This window comes from Hemicordylus capensis, chromosome 1, assembly GCF_027244095.1.
Source record: "Hemicordylus capensis ecotype Gifberg chromosome 1, rHemCap1.1.pri, whole genome shotgun sequence".
NCBI classification, from domain to species: domain Eukaryota; kingdom Metazoa; phylum Chordata; class Lepidosauria; order Squamata; family Cordylidae; genus Hemicordylus; species Hemicordylus capensis.
Genome location: NC_069657.1, coordinates 294,316,187 through 294,341,658, shown reverse-complemented (window position 1 = coordinate 294,341,658; position 25,472 = coordinate 294,316,187). Strand labels below are relative to the sequence as shown.

Genomic DNA, 25,472 nt, shown 5'->3' with positions numbered 1-25,472 from the left:
CTCAGAAACTGTCAATGGATCAAATTCAAAATTTCTTAGAGATTAGTAATTTACGGACTCTATCAGAGCAACACATGAATCTCCTCAACAAACCTTTTACTGTTGAAGAAATTACTGCAGGCATAAATAGACTTTTAAAAACCACAATAAAACCCCAGTCTGAGATGGGTTTATAGAGAATTTTATAAGAACTCTACTAGCCCCACATTTTATGCATCTATACGATCTGATTTTGCAGAAGGGAGAAATCCCTAAATCCTGGACAGAGAAGTGAATCATTGTCTTGCCTAAACCAGGCAGATACCTCAACTTCACCTGTGTCCTTTCACCCAATATACTGTAGCTTCTAAACCAGGATGTAAAACTACTTGCTGCTCTCCTCACATCCAGAGTAAACATATTCATTGAACACTACATCCATAAAAACCAAATAGGATTTATCCCACACAGACAGATAGCTGGCAACATTCACAGGACATGGAACTTAACAAATTACTGTGACAGGCAAAAGAGCCTATTGGCAGTAGTCTGTCTTGATGCAAGACAGACCTGGCTTTTGACTGCCTTGAAGGAAGCTTTCTACTGAAACAATTAGAAAAGATGCAATTTTGGGAGATTCCTGCAGGTGATAAAGGATTTATATGCACACACAGTGGCACACACAAAGGTGAATGGACATTGCTCTGCAGATTTTGCTATAGAGAGGGGTACACACCAGGCGTGTCCCATCTCCTATATTTTCTTTGCTCTTTCATTGGAACAGCTTACAAATGTCCTAAGAAATCAAGCTTACTCAATGGGAGTACACATTGGTTAAATTAAAAACAGTGAGGCTGTTCTCATGCGCAATCAAGACCTGGCTAAGAAAGCCAAGTCCAGCCTTGGTTGCGAGTGAGAACTGCCGGGATCACGCCCGGTCCTGGTGGTGCTTTGATGGCAAACATGCCTAGGTAGCCTGCTTCCAAAATGAGGTTAAGGAAGTGAGAGCTCCCTCAGAACTGTTTCCTTATGTGCAGTGCTGGCTGCTTTCAGCTGATGCTGCAGTACTGACAGGCGCACAGCAGTGCATGAATGCACTGCACATTCATGTGGTACGGTGTGGGAGTTCTGGGGGCTGGGACAATGCATCCCGACCCACACACCTCCACACCTCCGGGGAAGCAGCAGAGCATCTGAGTGTGCAGGATCACGCGCCTTGCCCTTCCCATACCCGGCAGCTGGATCATCTGTGGGGAAGGCGAGCTTCTGCTGCCTTCCCCGCCACCCACCCAGAAGCCCTCTCCACAATTGTGAGAAAGGGCACATTGAGTACATTTGCTGATGGATATGACATTGTACCTCTCAAATCAAAAGTAGAGTTGCCTATTAATTGGCATATATTCCAGCAATATGGGCTGGTGTCAAATCAGTTATAACATGGGCATTACATCGCCGACGTATCAACTTATAAATTTATAACGTCAGAGGTATGATTATTCAGTTTGAAATAAGAAAAAGGTTTGAGCAATATGGTTTCAAAGTGAGAAATGGGGCTTTTAGGAGTCTAGGAATGATTATTTCATTGGAAAGAAATTCACTGTTCACCAACAATTTCACTTCTGTGTTAAACAAAATAAAAATTTGTTGGAACAGTATGCACCTGTCTTGTTTTAGGAAAATTATGGCAATACACATGCATGTAATACCCAGGTTATTATTTTTATTTCACTCTATCCAAATTGAAATACCTTACAAGACTTAATCTAAATGGCAAAAAATCATAATTCATTTTATATGGGGGAATAAAAAAGCTAGAGTAAGCCACAAAACGTTGCAAGCACCAGTAGAAAAAGGAGGTTTGGGTGCCTAAGATGTTACCTTGTACTATGTGGCTGCACAAGTGAGGCAGGCTGTTATAATGACAGAGGTCAAAGAAAGTAACTCATGGTTAGATATTAAAAGTCAGCCTACATAAGAAAGGTCCCTAGAGGAAACGGTTTGACAGCCTCCAAAAGAGAGATCGCAGGATGTTACAAAATTTTTATTTTTGTCCTCTACCTTAGCAATATGGGATAGATGGAGAAACAAACTATTCAGGAAAAGATCTAAGGCAGCTACCTTTCAAGGCAAAGAGCTTTTACATTGGGGAAGTTCTGAAGCTTTTGGGATATGGAGAGCACATCATATTACTAAAGAAAGCCAAATTATTGGAAAAGAAGGGTGTAAATCGAAGGCTAAATTAGATACTGAATTTGGATATGCAATTCCCTGGTTTGATTATTTGCAGACGGAGCATTTCCTGGAACAGAATAGTTACCTGGGGGGAAGTGGTACACACATTAAGGGAGAGGGTGTTCCTAAAATTATCTCTGAGTTATATAAATATCTGCTAAATCGGCTTAGCTCACCTCACGCGGACATTAAAAATATGGAGGGGGACATGGGCTACCTGCTGCAAGAGGAAGACTGGGATAAAATCTGGTCATCCCATCCTTTTAAATTGGCTTCTCTTAACATAAAAGAGTCTGCGATTAAAATACTGATGAGATGGTATCGAACACCAATGCAGCTAGCACACAGGAACTCAGCATATTTATCAAAATACTGGAGGAGATGTGGTCAGATAGACTCTTACATCCACATATGGTGGCTATGTCCAAGACTACAACATTTATGGAGAAGTTATCCAGGTTATAAATGAGATTACAAAGGTCAGAATCCCCCTAATAGCTGAGACCATATTTCTGCATCAATTTGATATAAACAACACTTTAGTTAAAGAATTGATAGTATTGCTGTTGGTAGCAATCAAAAGTGTTATAGCGAGCACTGGAATGATTAAAAAAAGCCCCAGCCTTGCATTATGTCTTGATAAAATATGGACAATTTTGGCTCATGACAAAATCTCACAAATTAAATCAGTGTTACACAAGTCATACAAAAATTATATTTAGAAAGAAACTTACCCTATCTAAATTATGTAGATCGGAAGAAAAAACAATTTTACAAGCCAGAAACATTGAAATTCACGTTTATTTTGTAATGAATACTCTATAAAGTACAAATACATAAATTTGGGGAAAGTTGTTTGACAGTTGTTGGGCAGGAGAGAGGGAGAGGAAGGCTTTGGTGTTTGTGGGTTTTATTTTGTAAAAAGTTATTAGATACCTGCATCAATTACTTATATAAGTAGTAAGAAAAGATAAATAAAAGGGTTTTCAGTATCCATAAATGTTCTTCAGTAGTAAGTATCATGAAGCCTCTTGCTATTATTTCTAGACTTCTTTAGGACTGGTCTTTGTCAGTTAAATAAACTACAGACCATTCTTGCTATTTGTGGCTGCAATTACTGTTGAATGCCTGCCCTTATGGTATTCCATGAGTAGGAGGAAGAGGGGGTCAAACCTCAATTAATGTTTTTGTCATGTTGGGAGGGATTTCTGCCCTCTGAATTGTGTCCCCCTTTCCTATTTGAAGAGAGCATAAGTGATTTCCTGCACAATACCTTGACCCACATTGATGCAGAGCAGGAAATGACTTCTTCAGGTAAGGAAACATTAAACTTTCCTGTTGCATGTGTAATATAACCAAGATTTGAGAAACAAATGCATCAACACAGAAGAATCGATGCAAAGGCGCAGCGACTGCTATGCCAGTGCTACTGCATCACTGATATTGTGCTTATGTTCAAGCTGACAGAGGATATGGAGTTGGCACAGCAGTGATCAGCTGCTTCAACCACCACCACCACCACCTATTTCAGACAGGGGGTTACACCAAGCTGCCACACAGAATGAGCAAGAAAGGACACATGGGGAAGGGGGTATGAAGGGGGACACAGGATGTGTCAAAAGGGTTTTCCATGCCACATCAGACTCACACATCTATTTTTTGTTATAAGAATCCACAATGGGATTACAACTGATAGGCAGCATAGTAAAGGAGACTTCAGTACATTCCAAGCATGGCATGTTATATTGCTTTGGACACCCAAACCAGTCCAGCAACTGGAAATGCATTTTAACTGCATCCAAGGAAATGGGTGGGGCAACAGGATCCACAGGGAAGTTTAATACTTCTGAATCTGAAGAATGGCCCTTGTGCCATTTATCTTTCCAGTTTCTACCCATGTACATTGCCTGACCCTCTGACCAGGTCGCAAGTGACCAGAAGCTTTGTATAATGAAGTTGTGCCCATTTTGCAACTCTATCATGTATTTGACTCTAGTTCCTTGCACTATAGACACAACAGGTTAAACAACAACAACAACAACCTTCATTTGTTAGCTACCCCAAAACAAATTGTTGTTTGGGTGGCTCAGAAAACAGCATTAAAACATCAAATAAAAACACATAACATGAAATCGTAACACACACAACACAAAACAACAAAGTGATGAAGCCAGGCGAATCTTACTTGGGGGGCTATTCCATAACTGGGGTGCAACCACTGAAAAGGCCCTCTCCCTAGTAGCCACTCGCCTCACCTTGTTTGGCAGGGGCACTTGGAGCAGGGCCTCGGAAGATGATCTTAAGGTTCGAGTCGGGACATATGGGGCAAGGCACTCTCTCAGGTAACTCGGTACCAAGCCATTCAGGCCTTTAAAGGTTAAAACCCAAACTTTGAATTGGGCCCGGCAATGGACTGGGAGCCAGTGCAGCTGCACTGGCATAATATGATCAAAATGTCCAATCCCAGTTAATAGGTTTTAAATGATAGGAACATATACAAACACAGAATGCAACATCAATGCACACTGCTCTGGGCACTACTGCCAATTATGCTAATCTAAAACTTCCTAGAAAAAGTGAGCTTCCTAGGAGTATAGCGGCAGGTTTTCATGACAGCACGATAACCTTTCTTATTTAAGTTTAAATTTGTTTACCAGAAAATCGAGAGTGAGAACTACCTCCGTATATGCAAGCTACCCTGATGATCCCCAACATAAAACTTATTTTTATGTACGTATCTATTGTAGCAACCAGTGCAGATATTTCAGATGTTTGAACACATGCTGAATGCAAAACTATTTAAGGATGCACTTCATGCTCTTGTGAAGCATTTAAAAAAACAATTAAGCACTTTTGGAGGAGCAGTTCAACAGCTTCTGAAATACTGTGCTCATGGAATGAAGGCAGAGGTATTTTTTTTCAATATACATTTTAAGTGTAATACTGCTTTATTTCGGTCTCATGCTTGGCAACTAGCAAATCAGGACTCTTTGGAAGCTTAACACAAATGGCATGCTGGGATATCAGAGCTGTCCTTTTATTGCTGTATTAAAACTAGCATAAAAGCCAAGCCAGATTAGTAGCTTTATACACACACACACACACACACACGTCAGCAGTAAAATATGAGGTATTTCACGGTTGTGGGAGGTATATGAAATGATCTCAGAAGGCAATTTATATTCTGCAATGTGTAAAGGGAGGGGGAGGGGTTGGATCCAAAGAGTCCCATGAACAACAGAAAGCACTTCTGTGCATCTGGTGTGTGCGCATGCACGTGTGAGTAAGCCAATTTCCCCTGCTTGCAGGCCCTCAGTTCCTCCCTCAAAAAGCCACTCCAAAGAGTCAGGGTATGCTCCAGAGTGAAGTGCCATGTGGTGGGTCATATCAGTCACCCTTCCATGGACAGGCATAAGTGCTTTCAACTCCTGCCCGAGACTTTTTGAATCTAACTTGTATTGTATACAAAGGATACTTCACTATTGGTGCTCCTTTACAAATTACTCCTCACCGTTACTGTACATGACACCTTATCAAACTGAACTAATCAACCATCCCTGCTCTGCAAAGTTCACAGTCTAAACTGGAGGGGAGAGAGAGACAGAATACAAGGTGAGGGGCAAGTAAAGGGATCATACAAAAGACAAAGTAAAAGGATATCTCAAAAGAACTGTCATTGCAAAAGACCAATCCAGAGCTTCGTCACACACTGTAAAATTATGCATAGGAATGCATGTGTAGACCACAACATGCCAATTGCTTATGCAGGTTTTTTGTTTTTTAATTTCTTATGCTGGAAAGCAGCAACTGACAGAAGCTTTCCAAAGAAAACCCACTTATATATATGGTACGTAGCATGACATGGAGAAACCCCACATGGTCAGCAGAAGGCACAATCTACATGTAGGTTTCCCATTAACTTAGGTTTAAACAGAGCCCTCAACTCTGTTCTAGCAAAATCTTTTATCATTTCTTAATTAACCAGAATAGCTGACTAAACCAGGCAAAATTCCATTTGTTTTATAGGAGCAGCCAGAGGCAAATGCATAGCAATTAGTAACTATTGTACTAGCAGAAACTAATTAGTACACACTAATACTCAAGCTTAATCAGATACAAATATTTATTTATCATATTTCTATACCACTTAATATAAACATCTCTAAGTGGTGTACAAATCAAAAACACAACAAATATTAACACAGCATAAAACAGTTAAAATTCACAAAACTAATAAAACAAAATCACAGATCAAAGCATATTATTTTTAAAAATCTTCAGTTAAAAGCCTGGAAAAACAGGTACGTCTCGAGAGTTTTCCTAAAAAACAAAAAGAGACGGGGATGCTCTTATTTCAACAGGGAGCATATTCCAAAGCCTGGGACAGCCACAGAGAAGGCCCAGTCCTGAATTGCCACCAAACGAGCTGGTGTCAACTGTAACCGGACCTCTCCAGATGATCTTAGTAGGCGACAGGATTAATGACAAACAAGATGCTCTCTTAAATACCCTAGACATTAAAAAAGAAAAGAAAAGAAAGTACAGGGTGGTGTAACGTAGTGGCTAAAAGAATGAGCTGTGCACCAGAACTTCCACAGTGTTGAATTTCACCTCTGCCATGAACTCATTTATGGTGCCTGTAGGCAAGCTACTCCCTCTCAGCATCATTTGCCCAGCTGCAATATGGGCCATAATACTTATTACTTTAATATTAATACATTTACTTTAGTATGTATTAACAGGGTTATTGTAAGGGATTACATCAAATATAATATACGTGAGGCACCTTGCATACAATAAGCATGCTATACAAATGTTAAGTCGTCTTCTTCATTTCAGCAGAAGTTAAGTCTTATTTCATCTCAAAGTGAAGCCTATTAAGTTAATCTAGCATGCAAGGATATTCACTGTAGCGTATTATTAGTAAACAAACTAAGGAAAAAGATATGGTATCAATGTAAGTGGGTTCTCACTAGGTAGTTAGCACAGCTAACTACTGTTTAAAAAGATGCTTTAAAATCTTTGTACATTGTGAACCAGCTAATCAGTTCTCATGATTACTGACATCAGTATGACATGCCATTAAATAGCAAGACATTAAAGTCAATCTACAAGGAACTTGTACATTGCCACTATAAATGTTAGCTGGTTTCTAATTGTCCTGAAAAGGAGCCAAACATTCTTAAAAACAACAAAACTAACACACACACACACACACACACACACACACACACACACACACACAAATGTTAGCTGGTTTCTAATTGTCCTGAAAAGGAGCCAAACATTCTTAAAAACAACAAAACTAACACACACACACACACACACACACACACACACACACACACACACAGCATGGTGATTCCAGTCCTGCTTTATACTACCACCAGTTGGTGAAATTGATTTCCCCACTTTTTGTGCTTGACAAAGAACATTTCTGATTATGAAGTTAACATATTCTGTTAGCAAGGCACTTTTTACAGAGAAATAACTTGCTTCACAGTCTTCTCTGTATTGGTGAAAAACATTCCCTGAAGTAGAAAGATAGCATGCAGGGAGCAGGCTGCAATTAAGGATAGCATCCAGATCCTTAGTGGGGCAGGGCTCTGTGGGAAGAAGCTCTCAGGGGTGTATCTAGGGTGGGGTAGGCAAGGCACGTGCCCCGGGTGCCACTTGAAGGGGGGGTGCCATTCTTAAAAAAAAAAAAATTAAAAATGGCTGCTGAAAACAAAATGGCCACCATGCATGCTCAAATGGGCTCTATGAGGCCCTAGGCCATGCCAGGCCTTGCAGAGGCCATTTGAGCATGCACAGTGGCCATTTTGTTTTCAGTGGCTATTTAATTTTTTTTTTAAACGGCCACCGCACATACTCAAATGGTCCCTGCGAGGCCCTAGAGGCCAGTAGAGGGAGGGAGGACCTTTGCAGACCCCCTACACATGGCCTTTAGGAAGCCCCCCTGAAGGCGCTGCAGGTAATTTCTTTTAAAAATATATAATATGTCACTGTACATATATTTAGTTGGGCACTAAGTACAGAGAATCAGGGCTTGTGAATATTGAGCTGAAGCTTATGAGCTAGGATTGTATTCATTTGCTCTTACTTTGCTTCTTGTGATAAGTGAGTTAAATGTGATGTCTTAATAATATGGCTATTAATAGTGAGTTTGTTTTTGAATCAGTGTGAAATCCTTAGTATTAAAGCTCACTGGGAGTTTCTTGCTCTCTTTCTCTCATTTTAACTGTCTTTCTGAAAGACTAGAATATATTCCAAGCAGCGACACAGTTTATTTTAATTATTTTCAGAGTATCTGGGAAAAGTCAAATTCTCCATTGATTTTTAAAACTTATGTAATAGTGATGCTACAATGCATAGTAGAGAATTAGACAGGCACTTCTGTTTAGTTTTCCAAGTACACCTCCACAGAGTATTTGGGTATTTCATGAGCCCCAGCATACTGAAATTTGTAGTTTCCCAGCATTTTTGGGTCTGGCTGCGTCCACTGCTAAATAGTTTTTGAAATATTAAAAGATTAACAAGCTTGACTTGTATTTTTGAGCCGATATTATGGTAAAGTTATCTGAATGATGGGTGTCAGATGTTTGGACAGGGGGTGCAATTTCAGTGCTTGCCCTAGGCGCTATTTTCCCTAGATACGCCTCTGAAGCTCTTCTCTGAAGAGTAGCAAAGTTCTTCTCAAGAACCCCATCTGCTTGCAAAAGGACGCCTTGAGTGGTTCAACTCACCTTTTGTTCATGGGAAGAGCTTCTGCCCACAGTGCACTACTGCATACAGGTCTGGATGTCACCCAGTCTGGGTCCTGCTTCCCCGCACATAGCAGGGCATCAAAAATGGAATTCCTCACCTGAAGTCTGAAATGATTTAGAAGACTATTCTGCAACTTCACTATTCTACCACTTCATTCTGTTATGTATGTTTGTGTAGACCTAGCTTAATGTAATGCTCAGCAAAAGTATTCTCTAGGAGATGTTTCATGTCTTCAAGAGAAATCTCTGTACCTACCAATTTGTAAGCCTTTAGGGAACATAACAGAGCAAATTGTTCATCATGAAATTCAATCTGCATTTAAGGGAATATCGTCAAGCTTGCAATAGATGGAATGCTGAAAACTTTTATACACTGAAGCTGGCATATTGCCAGCAGAGAGATGCCTGATTCTCACACATTTTGTCCGAAGGCAGAATTTAAAGGAATATTCTAAATGTTTGGAATGCTGTGAATCTGCCAAAAGGTCATGATTTTTCACATAGATACAGCAGGGCATTCTAGAAACATTTGTGTATCAGAAGCATTCTGTTTCCTACATCTCCCACCTCATATTTTGCAATATTTCAGCATTCCAAATAATATAGTTGCTAATATAAAACTGAAAAGCCTAATGTGTGAGCATGAATTTGAGTGTACACTCAGGGCATTAAATGGGGTTTACTTTTGAGTAAGCATGCTAAAAATTATATTGCATATCAGCTGGCTCCAAGCACTGCAGCTTAAGTGTTCGTGGATCACTCTGAACTCAAGAGCACAGTGGGCATCTAAAGTTTCTGTTTATCTAGAATGAAGAGTCTTTGCTCTGGAGGAAGTCTCCTTGCTCCCAAGTAAGGATTCCTAGTTTTGGTGAAAGGGAAACTCTGAATGCCACTCAATAAAAATAACTCTTTGGGGAGGATCCAGAGGCAGTTTTGTGATGCATGTAAAAAGCATCAATGAGACCAGACATTCTACAATGTTTTTGAGAGTACTCTCACTAACAAACTGTGCAATACCTTTCCAGACTTATAAAGCACAGGATGCTGTTGTAATGAAACATTTTAAAATAGCCAATTAAAAATAGTGGATATGTTTGACTTCAAAGACGGTAGCAGTCCTTTTCATTTAGCACACAAATGGTTTTCATTAACATGATCTCTTGCACAGCATTTCTGTTCCCATCGTTGTTTACTGTTCTAGGACTTATCGCTGAAACCTTCAGGATCGTATACATATAGTATACCCATTGCCGTGAGCATTTTCTAATCTATTTCAATGTATGTCTAGCTAGTCTTCATTTAGGTTGTTACTTTCACCTTTTTGTTTGTTGACAGGAAAAGGAGATAAGAGAGGAAAGCTTAGCTGGAGGTCTGGACTGACAGAGACACTCTCAGCAGGCTGTGTATAAAACTAATACTGTAGTCTTCTCAAACATTCCCATCTGCATTCTCAAGAGGATTGTTTTTTCTTGACAAACAACAGAAGTCTACAGGGACTTCCTGCCTGAACTATAAAGGGCAGCAAACCAGCTTTAAATTGACTCTCTTCCAGCCTGCAGTTATGTACTTGTTATTCTGCCTTTTCATTTTCCTGCAAATTGAAGGAGCCCAAATTCTTGTTACAGAGACTTTCAAAACTGTAGAGAAAAGCAAAAGAATCTTATTCCAATATGAAGAGAATTTAAAACAAGCAACAGTTAACTCCTAACACACGTCCATGCTAAAAAGTGAATGCTAAAAGTGTGGTTATTTCAATTTTTTGCAATACAAATGAACAGGAATAGTTATAAAATGTTGCAAGGGTGTGGCATTTGATACCTTAAATTAACTTGATGAGAACATAAATTAGGCAGTATGTTAACTATATTGTGCTCTATGTAAAATATTTAGCAGCTGAATATTTTGACACTGCAAAGGGATTTCTCTTTGATTCTATTTACAAATGTGGTCATAGTAAAACATGATTTTTTCCTTGAAAGCAATCAAGCAAGCAAGCCACAAACCACTTTAACAGGAACAACTGCATTAAGATGAATTAGTCTCATAGACCTCCAACATAATTAAAAGGGCTTAAGAACTAGCAGTTGAAATAGTTGGTGAATTCCACTGAGTGTACATCATTTGCCACAACAGTGTGTGCACACTGGAGTTCCCATTACAATGACGCAGGAGATAGGGAAATAGCAGTGGGCATTTGTATAATTCCCACAGGTTTCTCCCGGACTGCCTTCCTGAAGAGGCAGTGCAACTCCCTTTTAATTAGAACTTCAACATGAATGCAATGTTTATTTTGAAATCAAACGTTTCTTCTACAACTTGAAATTTCACTAGCCAGGATGGCAAGAAAATGCAGCTGCAGGCATTTATACTGGGCTCTATCTCAATACATAGGAAGTTCCTTTCATTTTCAGTGAGACTTATATATTCAGGCTCACAGTTCACCCTAGCTTTCCTTCTCACATGACCATAGCAATGCTGCTCCTTCCAAAACCATAAAGGGAACACCAGAAGTATCAGGAGAAGAGATTGTCATAAGTACTTCCATGCCAGCACAATTCAGCTTCCAGAAAGTGAGATACTGGCATGATGATATGACACATCATTGGAAATGTGGGATAAGAACTATTTAGGTGGGCTTTTAAAAAAATATTCTGAACCTGTGAGCAGTGCCTATCCTATCCAACTCCTAAAGGTCCATATCCATTAGCGCAGTGCTTTCTCCTCTCTGTCTCACATTCTCTGCCATTACTTGGCGGATCTAGGGTTTGGGTTAATGCTGCTCTGCTTAGGAGCCTAGATCTATAGAAAGAGCCCACTCACCGAGGGATCATGCTGGCTTGGTTAAAGTGACAGCAGAGGAGGGCAGACCAGAGCGGTAAACAGTGACCAAATCAATTCAACACCTTCCCTTGGTCACCTCCAGGGCCTGTTACATGTTAAGAACATAAGAAGAGCTCTGCTAGATCATGGCAAGGATCCATCTGGTTGAGCATTCTGGTTGTAAAAGCAGTCAGCCAAATGGCTCTGAGAAGCAGACAAGTGAGGCATGAAAGTAAGAGCCCCTCCTCATCGCCCTGTCATTTGTTACCAGAATCTGGTATATCTGATATTCAGAGCTATACTGCTTCTGGACTTGAAGGTTCTATTTAGCAATAGAACTAAATGGGCTAATAGCTATTGATAGAGTTCTCCTCTATGGATTTGCCTAATCCCTTTAAAAAGCTGTTTAAACTAGGTTTTTATGGGCCTGTGGGCAAGAGAATACCATTACACACACAATCCTGCCTTCACCCCAAAGATGTAGCCCTAGCAGACCTCTTCCCCCCAAATGATCAGCACCACAAGAAAAATTTCAATATGTTTTTTAAATCAGAATTTATTTCTTAAGGCTTGATCTCACAGCACTAGTAACATCTTGACAGTGATGAAAATCGAGCAAATGTTTCACAGGGGCTGTTGTATTTAGAGTTTGTGTCCGTGGTTGTGTGTGTGTGTGTGTGTTTCTTTTTAAGTGATGTTCATGAGGAACAGGATCAGCCAATTCCATTCACCTCCTGATGTGCTCACACTGATAATTCACGCAAAGGGAGCACAAGGAAGCTACTGTTTGAAAAATGTGGAGCTGACAGCAAAAAAATGTCAGTGACTATTAGAAAAAGCCATATGGAATGAGTGTTATCTTCAATGGGCAATATAGAGACAAATGAACAAAATCAACTTTGTGCTAATACAGTAACGGAAGTGATGATTGAAAATTTCATGACAAAAAATTGTAAGTAGTCATGCTGGTCCACAAAGTTGGGCAATGCTTGCATTAGGACCAACTAAAATATACAGATTTGAGAACTCGAATGCTAGCTCAGTGCTTTGAGACATCTTATGTTGCTCCAATACAGTTATTACCCAACTTCAGCTCTTATTTATGATAAAGTAATAAAAAAAACCACTGCTAACTAAAACAGCTTATTGATTGATCAAGTGCCGTCAAGTTGGTATCGACTCTTCGCAACCACACAGATAAATTATCTCCAGGATGATCTGTCTTCAACTTGGCCTTCGTCTCTCAGTGGTGCATTCATTGCTGTGGTTAAGTCATACGTTTTTATAGAACATATTGTAACTTGGCATCTTTTACTTTATTAAAAATGATGGATATTCCCGCTTTACCCCACTGTTACTCACCCCAGAAGACACACTGCCACAGCTCCCCCTTACAACTGATTGACAGGTGGAAGCTGTCTGAGCATGTTAGGGAAATGAATGGAAATGACCGGTCCTGTTTCTTTTCAGCATTATCCCTTCATACACACCTTTACTCTTGTTTCTTTTTCTCCAAACTCTCCCCCCCCTCACCACTCCCCCACATGTGAGTGTAGATCTGAGTCATGTCCGTTTTTAAGGCTAATGTCCAGGAAAACCTAGAAACAAAAATGGAACACTACTTGGCACACCCAAGCCCTTAGACACACCTCGAATTCAGACTTACATTGGGATCTCAAAACCTGTGCAGCTAGTGTATCAATGGATTTTCATTCAGCATGGTTTTGCTTGCAACCTGCACAAGCTGTACTTCTGAAACAGGGGGTGAGTGAGTGAGTGTGCGTGAGAAAGTGAGAGTGCGTGTGAGAGAGTGGGGTGGGTATTCTAATGAGCAAGTAGAAGTTTTTGGACATGCCCAAAGTAGCTCTTCATATCCTGACATTCTCGCTAAATAACAGATTGTTATAAATGCTTTATAAATGTTCCAGTCAGATTACTTTTCAGACAGTGCTCTGTATCATATATCACAATGTTTACTTGTGCCGTTCATGAAGGGTGGCTCTTAGTTGGCAAAGATTAAAGATTCTGGGAACAACAACTATTGCTGTCAAGGACACAAATGCTTAGTTATGTTAAATAAAGCAAAACTAAAATATCATTTATAATTTCACAGGGATGAAGAATAAATAAAACATCCCTAGAAAAGCAGAATCAATTTGTTAGTCTAGTAGCTGACTTCTATGAAACAGACATAAACCGCAAGGATCAGGACAAGCTTTAACTCTGGACATTAATTGGCCAATCCAACCTTTCTCTTGAACAGATTAATAATGTAGTCCAAATTTATGTTCAAGAAATGGCTTGTGCTAAATCTAAGCAATTAAAAAACCATTTTATTTTCTTTAAAAACTGTAAAAAACAAGACAACTATGGGGAGACATAATAGAGGTCTATAAAATCATGCATGGTATGGAGAAAGTGGATAGAGAGAAATTCTTCTCCCCTTCACATAACACTATAACCAGGGGTCATCCCATGAAACTGATTGCCAGGAAATTTAGGACCATCGAACGGAGGTAATTTTTAACACAATGCATCATCAACTTGTGGAATTCTCTGTCACAAGATCTTGTAACAGCCGACATGGGTTTAAGATGGGTTTAAGAAGGGTTTGGATAACTTCATGGAGGAGAGGTCTATCATAGGCAATTAGTCAGAGGGCTGTAGGCCACCTCCAGTCTCAGAGGCAGGAATGTATGCCTGTGAATACCAGTTGCAGGGGAGTAAGAGTAGGAGAGAGGGCACGCCCTCAACCCCTGCCTGTAGGCTTCCAGCGGCATCTGGTGAGCCACTGTGTGAAACAGGATGCTGGACTAGATGGGCCTTGGGCCTGATCCAGCAGGGCTGTTCTTATGTTCTTATTGCCTTAAACCTCCAATATGCGTTGATGTAAAAATAATGTTTAATTTAATTCATCTATTTATTGCATTTATATCGCGCTCTTCCTCCAAGGCACCCAGAGCGGTGTACATGGTTATGTTTATCCTCACAACAACCCTGTGAGGTAGGTTAGGCTGAGAAGGAATCTGTTGAAGAAAGATTAAATATCCTACTGTCAGCTCTCCCAGATTTATCTGAAAGTTATACAATATACAATAGATCCATTGTAGTTGAAGTTTCCTTGTAAGTTCTTGAACTTACAAGGCAACGTCACAGGCCTAATAGATCACAGCTGTATACAGTTAGAATGATTGACGGAGATGTTTCTGCAAATAGTAACCTACAACAATCAGAATGTTCTGACAGAAAACTACAATCAGTAATTAGACCAGATATCTATTAGAAAGCTGGCTTTTGAGGAGGACAGGAGGGAACAAGAGACCAATATCATCCTCCAGTGCTTGAAGAAAGAAATGTAGCACAATAAAAACGACTTCTTATGATGGACTGAATTTCAAGGGGGAAGTCCTGAAGAACATTTAAACAAAAAATCCATGCAATTCACAGATTTGTAGAAATAAAATGTAGGCAGTTTCACATACTCCTTTACAGATGTTACTGTGCTAGAATAATATATATGCATGAACTTCACAGAGCTGAAGCCAGGGACAGTTCCCTACCCTGAGGAGATTAAAGTTGAATGTAGATTGGAGATAAAGGCCACACAGAAAGGTAGAGGAAAGAAGGGGACACGGTTGCCCATGGATATTGTCAGGAAACACAATCAGGCATAACCTTGTCTTATTTTCTATTAGGAATGAGGGTTTGCTGAATAACTAATTTAGGAGGAGGGAATTTAATGATGAGAGGCAAGAGTGTTTCCAGCTGTAAAGACTAATACAGAAAGGAGCTGATTGAGAAAAACGGCGGAGGGATTACCCAGATCTCAGAGCATTCAGGATGTAAGGAAAGTTGCTACATTTGCTAATTATTAATATCAACTTTTTTTTCTAAGTCATTCATTGAAACCTCCAAATATGCTGTTGGCTACATAAGCTGAAATAGTTATGAGAACATGCCTTGAGATAATTTTGGAACAGTTGTTATTTTGGCATTCCTAGAAGGAAGACATTGTTTCTTGCCACTGCTTTTTATGCTTTTGTTTGTCAGAAAGTTGAGTAACAATGGCCAGCCAACATTGTTATAGCATACCAGACTTCTTGCCTAATCCTTAACAAGGTAGTATGATATACTTTTAAGTATTTGAACTCTTGGTTCAGGAAGATGACTAAACTCTTTGTCTAAATACTCTCCTCTCTGAATAAAATTTCCATGTTGCTAATACCAGTGCAGCTCCACTGGAGGTGACAATGGTGGGAAGTAACCATGAAGGGGCCAAATTAGATGGGACTTCGAACATGTTGTTCGGCCTTGCATGGGTTTGGTTTTGTAAACAGCAGCTACAGGGTCAGGGGACTCATATCAAGATTGGGGGAATGGTAAAGAGTAAAATCTTCCCACACCACAGTCCAGATTTGGACTGGAGCTCCCACCCACCTGATATTTATCAACAAAAAAGCAAACAATCAAATATATTTTCACATCTAGTCCCATCATGAGATAGCCATTCAGCTTTTCATATTTTAGAGCATGTCCAGAGAAGTGCTGAAAATGCACACCTTCCCATATTTTGCAGATGAAAACAGTAACACTTGTATGTTTTAAATACCTAATCTTTTAAGGACGCTAATGGTACTTGTAGAATAGCTGTCACTCAAATACATTTGAAAATATTGATTACCTGAGCAGGTAGTTAAGGGCACACAATGCAGTGGGGATGGAAGGAAAGCAGTGCATTTAGATGCATAGGCACTAGGGTCAAGATGTTTCCCTTCATGTCTAGAGACTAAAGAAAATATAAAGAAATCTAGTTCAAGCGTGTGCATCTTAACAAAATTTGTAAGAGACATCCCAACATTGGCTCCAAAGCAAAAATAGGGACACTATTGACCAAGGAAAAATACAATGGGAATTGTCTCTGATAAATAGGGGGAAATGGGGAAAGTGCCTGCCTCTCACTGGGTACTAGTTAGGTGCTGCTTACAGCCCTGTTTTGCAACCAGATGGCCACTTGCTAGATGGCCACTTGCTATAGCAACCACTCCCTTCATATACTCATCTAGTCTCCAAACTAGCTACTGAAAGACCAGATGGTTAACATCAAGGGACCAGATTTCACGCATTTCCAGTGGCTAATCTTTAGCTTACAGTAAGTTTTCCCATTTTGTCTTGTCTGCTGAAAATGAAAGCCCATCATGGAGAGACAGCATCTGAACATTAAGAAGCACTTAGCATTCTGTTCAGAATTATTACATATTTATAGAGAAGCAAAACCACGCAAGAAGATAAACACTCTCTCTTTTCTGTCATGCAGCTTGAAAATTACATCCAGGATAACATGAAAAAAGAGATGGTAGAGATCCAGCAGAATGCAGTGCAGAATCAGACAGCAGTAATGATTGAAATAGGCACAAACCTACTAAATCAAACAGCTGAACAGACTCGCAAATTAACGGATGTTGAAGCACACGTAAGTAGCCTCCAATTATCCAGCATGCAACAGAACAATGTGTCATATATATTGTGTTAAGAGTTCAATTTTTTGCCCTGAAAAAAATTCAGCTCTACAGTTACACGACACCTTTAGCTTATGAAAGTTTTAAAAAACCTGAAATGTTTCAAAATGGAAATATTTGACACACAACAAATACTGCAGTAAGATGGCAGTTTCAGTGCAGTTCAGATGGTTTATTTAGGAGGTGATGGCTGCAATCCAGCCCTTGCATGGATGGTTTTGAACACTCAGTGAGATTTTGATCTGAAACAAACACCCTTCACATGAATCAGCAGATTCACGTAATAAACATTCCTCCAGAAATGTTTCATCCACATGTGAGGCTGTTGCCATACAGAAGTGTTCCCAGAAACTTTTGTAACAAACCTTAGAGAAGTGAAAGAAACAAGGAGGCAGCACCATTAGTTTAGCCCAGGGTTTCTTAACCTTGGGCCCCCAGATTTTTTGGACTACAACTTCCATCATCCTCAGCCACAAAGGTCATGTCTGGGGATGATGGGAGTTGTAGTCCAGCAACATCTGGGGGCCCAAGGTTAAGAAACCCTGGTTTAGCCCACTCAATTCAGTGAGGCTGAGTAAGAAAGATGGCTGTATGGGAAGTATTACTGCTGGCATGTTCTAGGCCAGCGATGAAACAGCAGCAGTATCCACACTAGCTTGGTATGAGGATATTTGGACAGGATGAGCAGTCGGGTGGAAGCTACAGCAGTAGCACATTACATTTAGCATTATTTTTGACTAAGGAGCTTTCAGTTTTCTGTTACTAGCTTGCAAACATGTCAAACATGCAGCTCACCTACACTGGGTGGTGAGGAGAATCACAGCCTCTCTCCTTGCCATGCATTCCCTAGCACAGTGTTTCTCAACCTTTTTGGACTCAAGGACCGCTAAATCATTTGTGCAGAGTGTCAAGGACCGCTACATTCTTTGTGTGCAGTTTCCCGGACCAGCAGTTAGTAAAGGGGTTTCAAGTTTAATTTTATTTTAAATATCTAACAGATATAACATCTAACATTGTAATTAAAATAATATCATAAAATAAAATTTGTTAAACAATAAATGTTAAACATCCTGCGATATTTGAAAATTGTGATTTGAGATAGTAGTATCTAGCAGGATTAATATTAAATTATTGGATTCCAAGGAAAACACTCTTGGGGATCAAAGATTTTTTTATTTGTGCGTCCATATCAAAAATGTGCTGTTTAAGAGCTGCTTTAGCTCGAGCATATCCCATTCTTAATAAAGGTTCCGGGCTGAAGCCATATAAATTTAATTTCTGGTGAACTGCTCTTTTCAGAAGAGAGTATTGTCTGCCAATATCAGGGGAGCCAGACCAGTAGGATGATAGTTTTTTAGGGCCTAAACTTTAGGCTTAATCAAAGACATTCAACCATATCCTGGATTCAACCTCAGGGTTGGCTGCTTCTACATGGGGAACTACATTGGATATGCATTGAGGAACTTGAAAAATGTTTCTCATAAATGTTTGCACCATGCCTCTAGTGCAGGGAGTTGCTATACAAACAAAGTTTGTATAGCAACAGAGCCCCTGGTGGCGCAGTGGTAAAACTGCCGCCCTGTAACCAGAAGGTTACAAGTTCGATCCTGACCAGGGGCTCAAGGTTGATTCAGCCTTCCATCCTTCCGAGGTCGGTAAAATGAGTACCCAGAATGTTGGGGGCAATATGCTAAAAATCATTGTAAACCGCTTAGAGAGCTCAGGCTATAGAGCGGTATATAAATGTAAGTGCTATTGCTATTGCTATTGCTAAAGTTGTGCTCCGTAGAGGAGTCGAGAGTGGGGTTTTGCCAGAAATAATTTTACTGCCGCAGGAACACGTGTCATATTTGCGCAGCAACATCCTCTGTAGAAATCAATACTGGAGCTGAATCAAACTGCCATTTAGAATCTTTAGATTCTTGGGCAAACTTGGAAAATTTTAGATTCTTGGGCAAACCACACTTGCGAGGGAGGCGCGTGGGAGGGAGTGAGGAAGGGGGGCGCCTGCGGCCCGATAATGATGCCCCCCGCCCCCGATACAAATTCCGTCACCCCCGAGCTGCTGCTTCTGCTGTGCTACTTACCCAAAGCGGCTCTCCGACCCTGGAGCTACAGCCGCCGCCGCGTCCTGCCGCTCCTCTTGTGGGCGCTGGCTCTCGCTCGCTGTGGGGCCAGAGCTTGCGGTTTGCGGCGTCTTGCGCGGGAGGCGCAGCGTCCTGCTCTCGGGCTGGCTGGGCTTTGAGGCGGCAGCAGCAGCAGCCACCTCTTGCTCGCCGCCACCGCCGCCTCCTGCGGGCTTCCTTGCTGCTGCTGGAGCTCCTAGTGCCCGAGGTGCTTCCAAGCTGAAGTCTGCCGCGGGAGACGCCAGCAGGCAGGAAGGGTGGGTTTCAGCCTCGGCACAAGCCTGCCCCGATTCCTGCACTCACAGGCCATCTTCCCGCATCGGCACAAGCCCCGCCCCTGCTCCACCCCTATTGGCCAAGCTTATACCGGGGAGAGAAAAACAAATGGAAACGGTTCGGCTCCAATTGCTGCCGCCGCCTACTCTTCAGAGCCCTGCCTTCCTAGCAGCTGGGTCGCGGACCGGCACTCAACCCTCCGCGGACCGGCAGCGGTCCGCGGACCGGCGGTTGAGAAACACTGCCCTAGCAAACCAACAGGGTGAATCTTACAGTGTGTATCTGCTGGTTTCAAAGGAAATTGTGTTCACAGGAATGTTTGGCCAAGAGTGAAAAAGGAAGACAAATAAACCATTCATGCTTTTTACTCTCCACTTCCCAGAGTGCTATATGTGCATATTTAGCCATGCCACAATCAGGTCTGAGCCAAACTTTTTTTAATTTCTGTAACCGTTTCTCCTGCTATACCCTCTGATTTTTGTATAGTTATCCAAACTGGAAATGGATTACCTCTGTGGTTTTGCAGAATGTGTTTCTGCTTTTTAAAGCATATATTTCAACTCAGAGCTCTCAAAGCTTCTTAAACTCCTCTCCACCTTTTAAACAAAACAAAACAAAACAACAAAAATCAGCAACCTGTATGTCTTCCATGACAAGTTAAACAGATTCAGAATTGGACTTGGACGATATACTGCCCACAGAAAAAATGCAGCTCTATCAATGATTTTGCAGCTTGCTAGGAGCTTCCCTGACCCTAACGCTCTGTGACCCATTGAATATTTGGCATTTGTGTGAGTTCCCTTACAATGCAGTTGAGGGAAGCAGCTGAAGGACCTAAGCTGAGAGGTATGCTTCACAATCCTTTAACATAGAGGATGGCAGGCAGCAATGCAAAGCTTGTGTGTTGCAGCCAAGAACACATTGCAAGTTGTGTGCTCCTTTGGCCACCTTGCAATGGACACAAGAAAAGAAGAGAAGAATTATAAGAAGAGGATGGGCTTGGATTAGGACAACTGAGCAGTACCCTAATACTGGAAAAACAGGAATTCAGCTTGGTGGCCATAGTCCCAGCAGTTTGGATTGTGCGTGGTAAGGAATAAATTGGTGGGTATGTGGGAAGGGTGCTGGCAGGTATCATCACTGTTGGACAAAGAAGATTCCAATTCATTCATGCCCCAGCACACCACTTTTAAGTTTTTAACTTTGAGATCTATCATAAATATCATTTATACTACATATCATTTATGTGTGAGAGTGTCGTTTGGATTAACCACTTCCTCACACAATTAGGACAAGGCATACCAGGAGTGGCATGTGCTTGTGCATGTCTCTAATCGAATGTGGGTGGAAGATGGCTTGGACATATCATCTGAAACAACAATATGGACGATAAGGAGAAACTTAAGTATGTAGTACACCGCTCTGGGCTCCTTGGAAGAAGAGTGGGATATAAAATGTAAATGTAAATGTAAACTCAGTGTCTAAGTAAACTTGAATAAGTGTTAGCAATCTAATAGTTGTGGTTTAACTGCAGGATAAATCAAAGGCTTGAACTGAGTGGGAGAAAGGTTAGGGACTAACAGGAAGCTACAAAGAAAAATAAATTGTCACATTTTTTCAAGTTGATGTTTGAGTCCCAAATCATTTGTGGTTCCTTAAAGGGAACAGAGAGGTTCCCATACTCAAACGGGGTGTGTGTGTGTGTGAGGGGAGCCTCATTATAGCTCTTAAGTCAAATATATCCCAAAGTGTGGTTATCATCAAGTAACCGCACATGAGTACATTTACATAACACACAATATAGCAGTTTTGAAATAATAAAGTCTTTTGAAATTATTTTCATTCTTCACAATAAGTAAAATGAATTTTTATGAAGAACTTCTGTGTAGTGCAATGACTTTTCATTGAACTTCAATGACATTTTTGCAGACAAAATCTCTCGTATTAGGGCTGAACTGGATTCCAGAGTTATTGCAGAATCTACTGTGGAGGCATCCAGCAACTCCTCTTATAGGATTAGATTGAAGCACTTTCAGTTTGTTACTCCTGAGGATGTGGACAAACTGTTTCTGACTATATGTCCCACAACCTGTTTTCTTGACCCTTGTCTAACTTGACTTATTTCATCTGGTAATTGTATTATCAGAGATGGTCTGGTTCTCTGAGGGACAGCAGGATGCTTCCTTGTCTTAAGGAGGCTATTATTAGACCATACTTGAAAAAACCTGCATTGGATCCCTCAGAGTTAGCTAATTACAGACCAGATCTTTCATAGTAGGTCAAGGTGTTTGAGTGGGTGTGGCTCCAGGCAGTTTTGGATGATACAGATTATATAGACCCATTTCATACTGGCTTTAAAGTGGGCTAAGGGTTAAGACTGCCTTGGTAGGCCTGATGGGTGATTTTCAATTGGCTATTGACAGAGGGAATGTAACTCTGCTGATCCTTTTGGGTCTCTCTGCAGCTTTTGATATCATTGACCATTGTATTCTTCTGAGCTACCTAAGGGTGGTGGGATTGGGTGGCACTGTTATAAAGTGGTTCCGTTCCTAAATCTCTGGTAGATTCCACATGGTGTTGCATGGAGACTGCTGCTAGGCAAAGCGAGAACTAAAGTATGGAGTTCCACAAGGCTCCAAGTCCATACTGTCTCCAATGCTCTTTAACATCTGCATGAAACCGCTGGGAGAGATCATCAGGAGGTTTGGTGCAAGGTGTTGTCAAAATGCTAATGACACCCAAACCTATTTCTCTATATTGACCTCATCAGGTAATGGCATAACTTCCCTAAATGCCTGCCTGGTGGTGGATGAGGGATAACAAACAAGTTGAATCTAAATAAGATGGAGGTACTGACTGTGGGGGGTCGGGACCAAGAGATGGTTTAGACTGCCTCTTCTGAATGGGGTTACACTCCCCCTGAAAGAGCAGGTATGTAGTCTGAGAGTGCTCCTGGATCACTCTCTCTGTTTTCTCAGGTTGAGGCAGTGGTCAGGAGTGCTTTTTATCAGCTTTGGCTGATACATCAGCTACACCAATTTCTGGAAGCAAATGACCTTTAAACAAAGGTGCATATGGGGCTGGCTTTGTATGTAGTCCAGAAACTACAACTGGTACAGAATGTGGCAGTCAGGTTGGTCTCTGGGACAACCCAAAGGGACCACTGTTCCCTCTAAGACATGCGCACGCTCACAAGTTTTCTGATGTCCACTCAGTTAATTTTAGATCCCGCTCAGGTTGAATTAGGAAGGCCCCACTCTGAATGCACGTGCACACACACTGCATTGATACTGCTGCCCAAAACAAAACGCATTCCGCACAGAGAAGAAAAAAATTAGAGGGACCACTGAAAGGGACAATATTACACCAATTTTAAACAAACTGCACTGGCTGCTGCTATGTTTTGGAGCAAAATACAAAGTGCTGGTTATTATCTATAAATGCCTCAATGGCTAGGATACAGGGTACTTAAGAGAGCAGCTTCTTTGTCATGAACCCTGTCACCTATTAAGATCATTTGGGGAGGTCCAGTTACAGTTGATGACTCTGTGGCTGCCCTAGGGCTTTGGAATATGTTCCCTGTTAAAAAAAACAAAAACCCCATCTCCATCTGATTGCTTTTAAAAAGACCCTTGACACACCTGTTTTCTCAGGCTTTCAACTGAAATCATTTTTAAACTGTTTAATTGTTTTTATCCTATGAAATTATTTTAACTTTTATTCTATGCAATTGTTTTGTTTTTACTCTGTTTTATGTTTGTTGTGTTTTAAATTGTGTACACTGCCTAGATGTATGCATAACAGGTGGTATATATAAATATGATAAATAAATAGACAATGGCTTTTTGGACCTGTAGCAGAGTGTGGGGGAGCCTTTCCTAAGCATATAGATAATTTTTTAAAGCTTTGGAAAGTTTTTGCACATTTTAGAGGACTATAAAGCTAAAAAAAGAATACATTACCCAGAATGAGATAGTAGAATTCTGGACTAGACTACTTCAGAGGTGCTACGGTTATATTTCTGAATGCTCTCTTATGCATAAAACCTACTGGACCGCATCCAGACTAAATGGATTCACACGTAACGTGAAACCAGAGGTTGTTGAATCCGCAGTTAATTTTTCAAACTGTGAATCTCATTTCAGACATTCATCCAACCACGGTCTGGCAACCTCCATTTTCTGATCAGGGGATGCCCTCCCTCTTCCTGGTTTGCCAAGGCTGCGTCCCAGCAAGCTCCATAGTGCTCGGGTCGCCAGACTGTGGGCAAGGCATTAGCACATGTCCAGAGTAGCAGCCATTCACCACAATCTTCCAGGGGGCATGCCGAGTGTGATCATGCCTTTTCAGAATGGTCCACCCACACTTGGCAGGGAAAGAGTATTTAAATCCCTTTAAATGCTATGCAATTCAAGCCTTTCTCCTGACAGCAACTGCACTGCTGTCCTTGAAAGAGCCCTTCAACAAAACAGTGTCACACAAGCACAGGTGGGCAAGGGGAACTTGGGGGTCACTATTTTCCTGTTACTCAAGAAAGGGAAGGGAACATGATGACTTTCTAGGAGGAATATGTATATGAAGAAGGCTAAAGAATCCTGGGGTCTGGCCCAATATGTATAAGAGGGAGGGCAAAGGATCCTGGGGTCTGATGAAGGATGCTGTACAAGGGCTCGGCTCACCTTGGCAAAGCAGTCCATGGAGACCAAGTCACACTCCTGCCCCCATGGCAGCTTGCCTCCAGGGAACTAGCACTCTCATGAGAGTAACAGTCTACTGGGGAGGACCTTAGGCTAGCAAAAGCCTTCGGTCCTCCATCGGACTGCACATTCATGGGTTCAGCTAACCCAAAGAAGAGGGCCCTGCTTGCATGGGGTGCTGCTCTCTGTAGTTAATGAGAGAACCTTCGCACAGCAACCCTGCTCCTCTCCAGGGAAACCTTGTGTGTGCCCAAAGAAGATTTTGACACTCCACGTGTCCAGGCATAGCCTGGTGGACAGACTGGGGAAACACTGGGACCGGAGATGGATCTTTACTCTCATTACAGTTTCACAGGTTTGGACTGATGTTGTGCCATATGCAGATCTGTCACCTCGGGAAATCACGGGAGGGGTTTCAATTCCAATTTCCAGCCACCCTAGGAGTGTGGGGTCAGCATTCTGGGCCAAACCAAAGATGGACATGTTCAAATGGGTGGATGGGCTGGCAGGCAGAATACTTTGACAGTTTCTTCAGGGCAGTTGTCAAGAAAGGGGGAGCTGTTGCCAGGGTACCCATCCCCATGGCTTGCTTATATAGAGCAACCTGGCTGGGCAGAATCTGCTGTATGGCCACCATGGCCTGAGACTCTTGTGAGAGTGCAATCCGTGGGAGAAGGGGATGTCACCGCACATTTTTAGTGATTCAGGAACACACCTGTTTCCACAGACGGTTCTTCTCATGAGTTGGGAAGGGGTATCCCCATGGCCCTACACTCTCAGGAGTGAGCAGTTCACTCAGGAACAACATCCATCATCATCACAGAGGAGGAATCTCCCTTGTCAGTGTTGGCAATACTGATCCTGCTGCCTGGCCCTTCCCACGGGTAAGCCTAGGCACCGCACACATTCCCCCAAGGGGAAAGTACTGGAGCCCCCTTTCCCAACATAACTGTACAAAAAATAGACTTTAGGCATTCTAGAATTTCTGGTTGGGGCTGCCTTACAAACCCAACTTCCGGTTTCGCTGTCCTGCTATATGTTGCCATTCATTGGCTCTAG

General features: G+C 41.4%; 2 protein-coding genes across 17 annotated transcripts in view; one reads left to right on the top strand and one right to left on the bottom strand.

The window, feature by feature from the left end:
- MCPH1 (microcephalin 1) overlaps window positions 1-25,472 on the bottom strand; it is a 193,583-nt gene that overhangs the window by 49,731 nt on the left and 118,380 nt on the right. The window lies entirely within an intron of this gene.
- ANGPT2 (angiopoietin 2) overlaps window positions 1-25,472 on the top strand; it is a 66,793-nt gene that overhangs the window by 8,861 nt on the left and 32,460 nt on the right. For 2 of the 4 annotated variants that reach the window (XM_053286323.1, XM_053286324.1), the window contains exon 2: window positions 17,113-17,268. In XM_053286323.1, coding sequence (XP_053142298.1) covers window positions 17,113-17,268 — 156 coding nt within the window. Of the gene's footprint in view, window positions 1-3,504; window positions 3,526-15,619; window positions 15,641-17,112; window positions 17,269-25,472 lie in introns of those variants that run through there. The other 2 variants (XM_053286326.1, XM_053286327.1) reach the window with 2 other exon arrangements.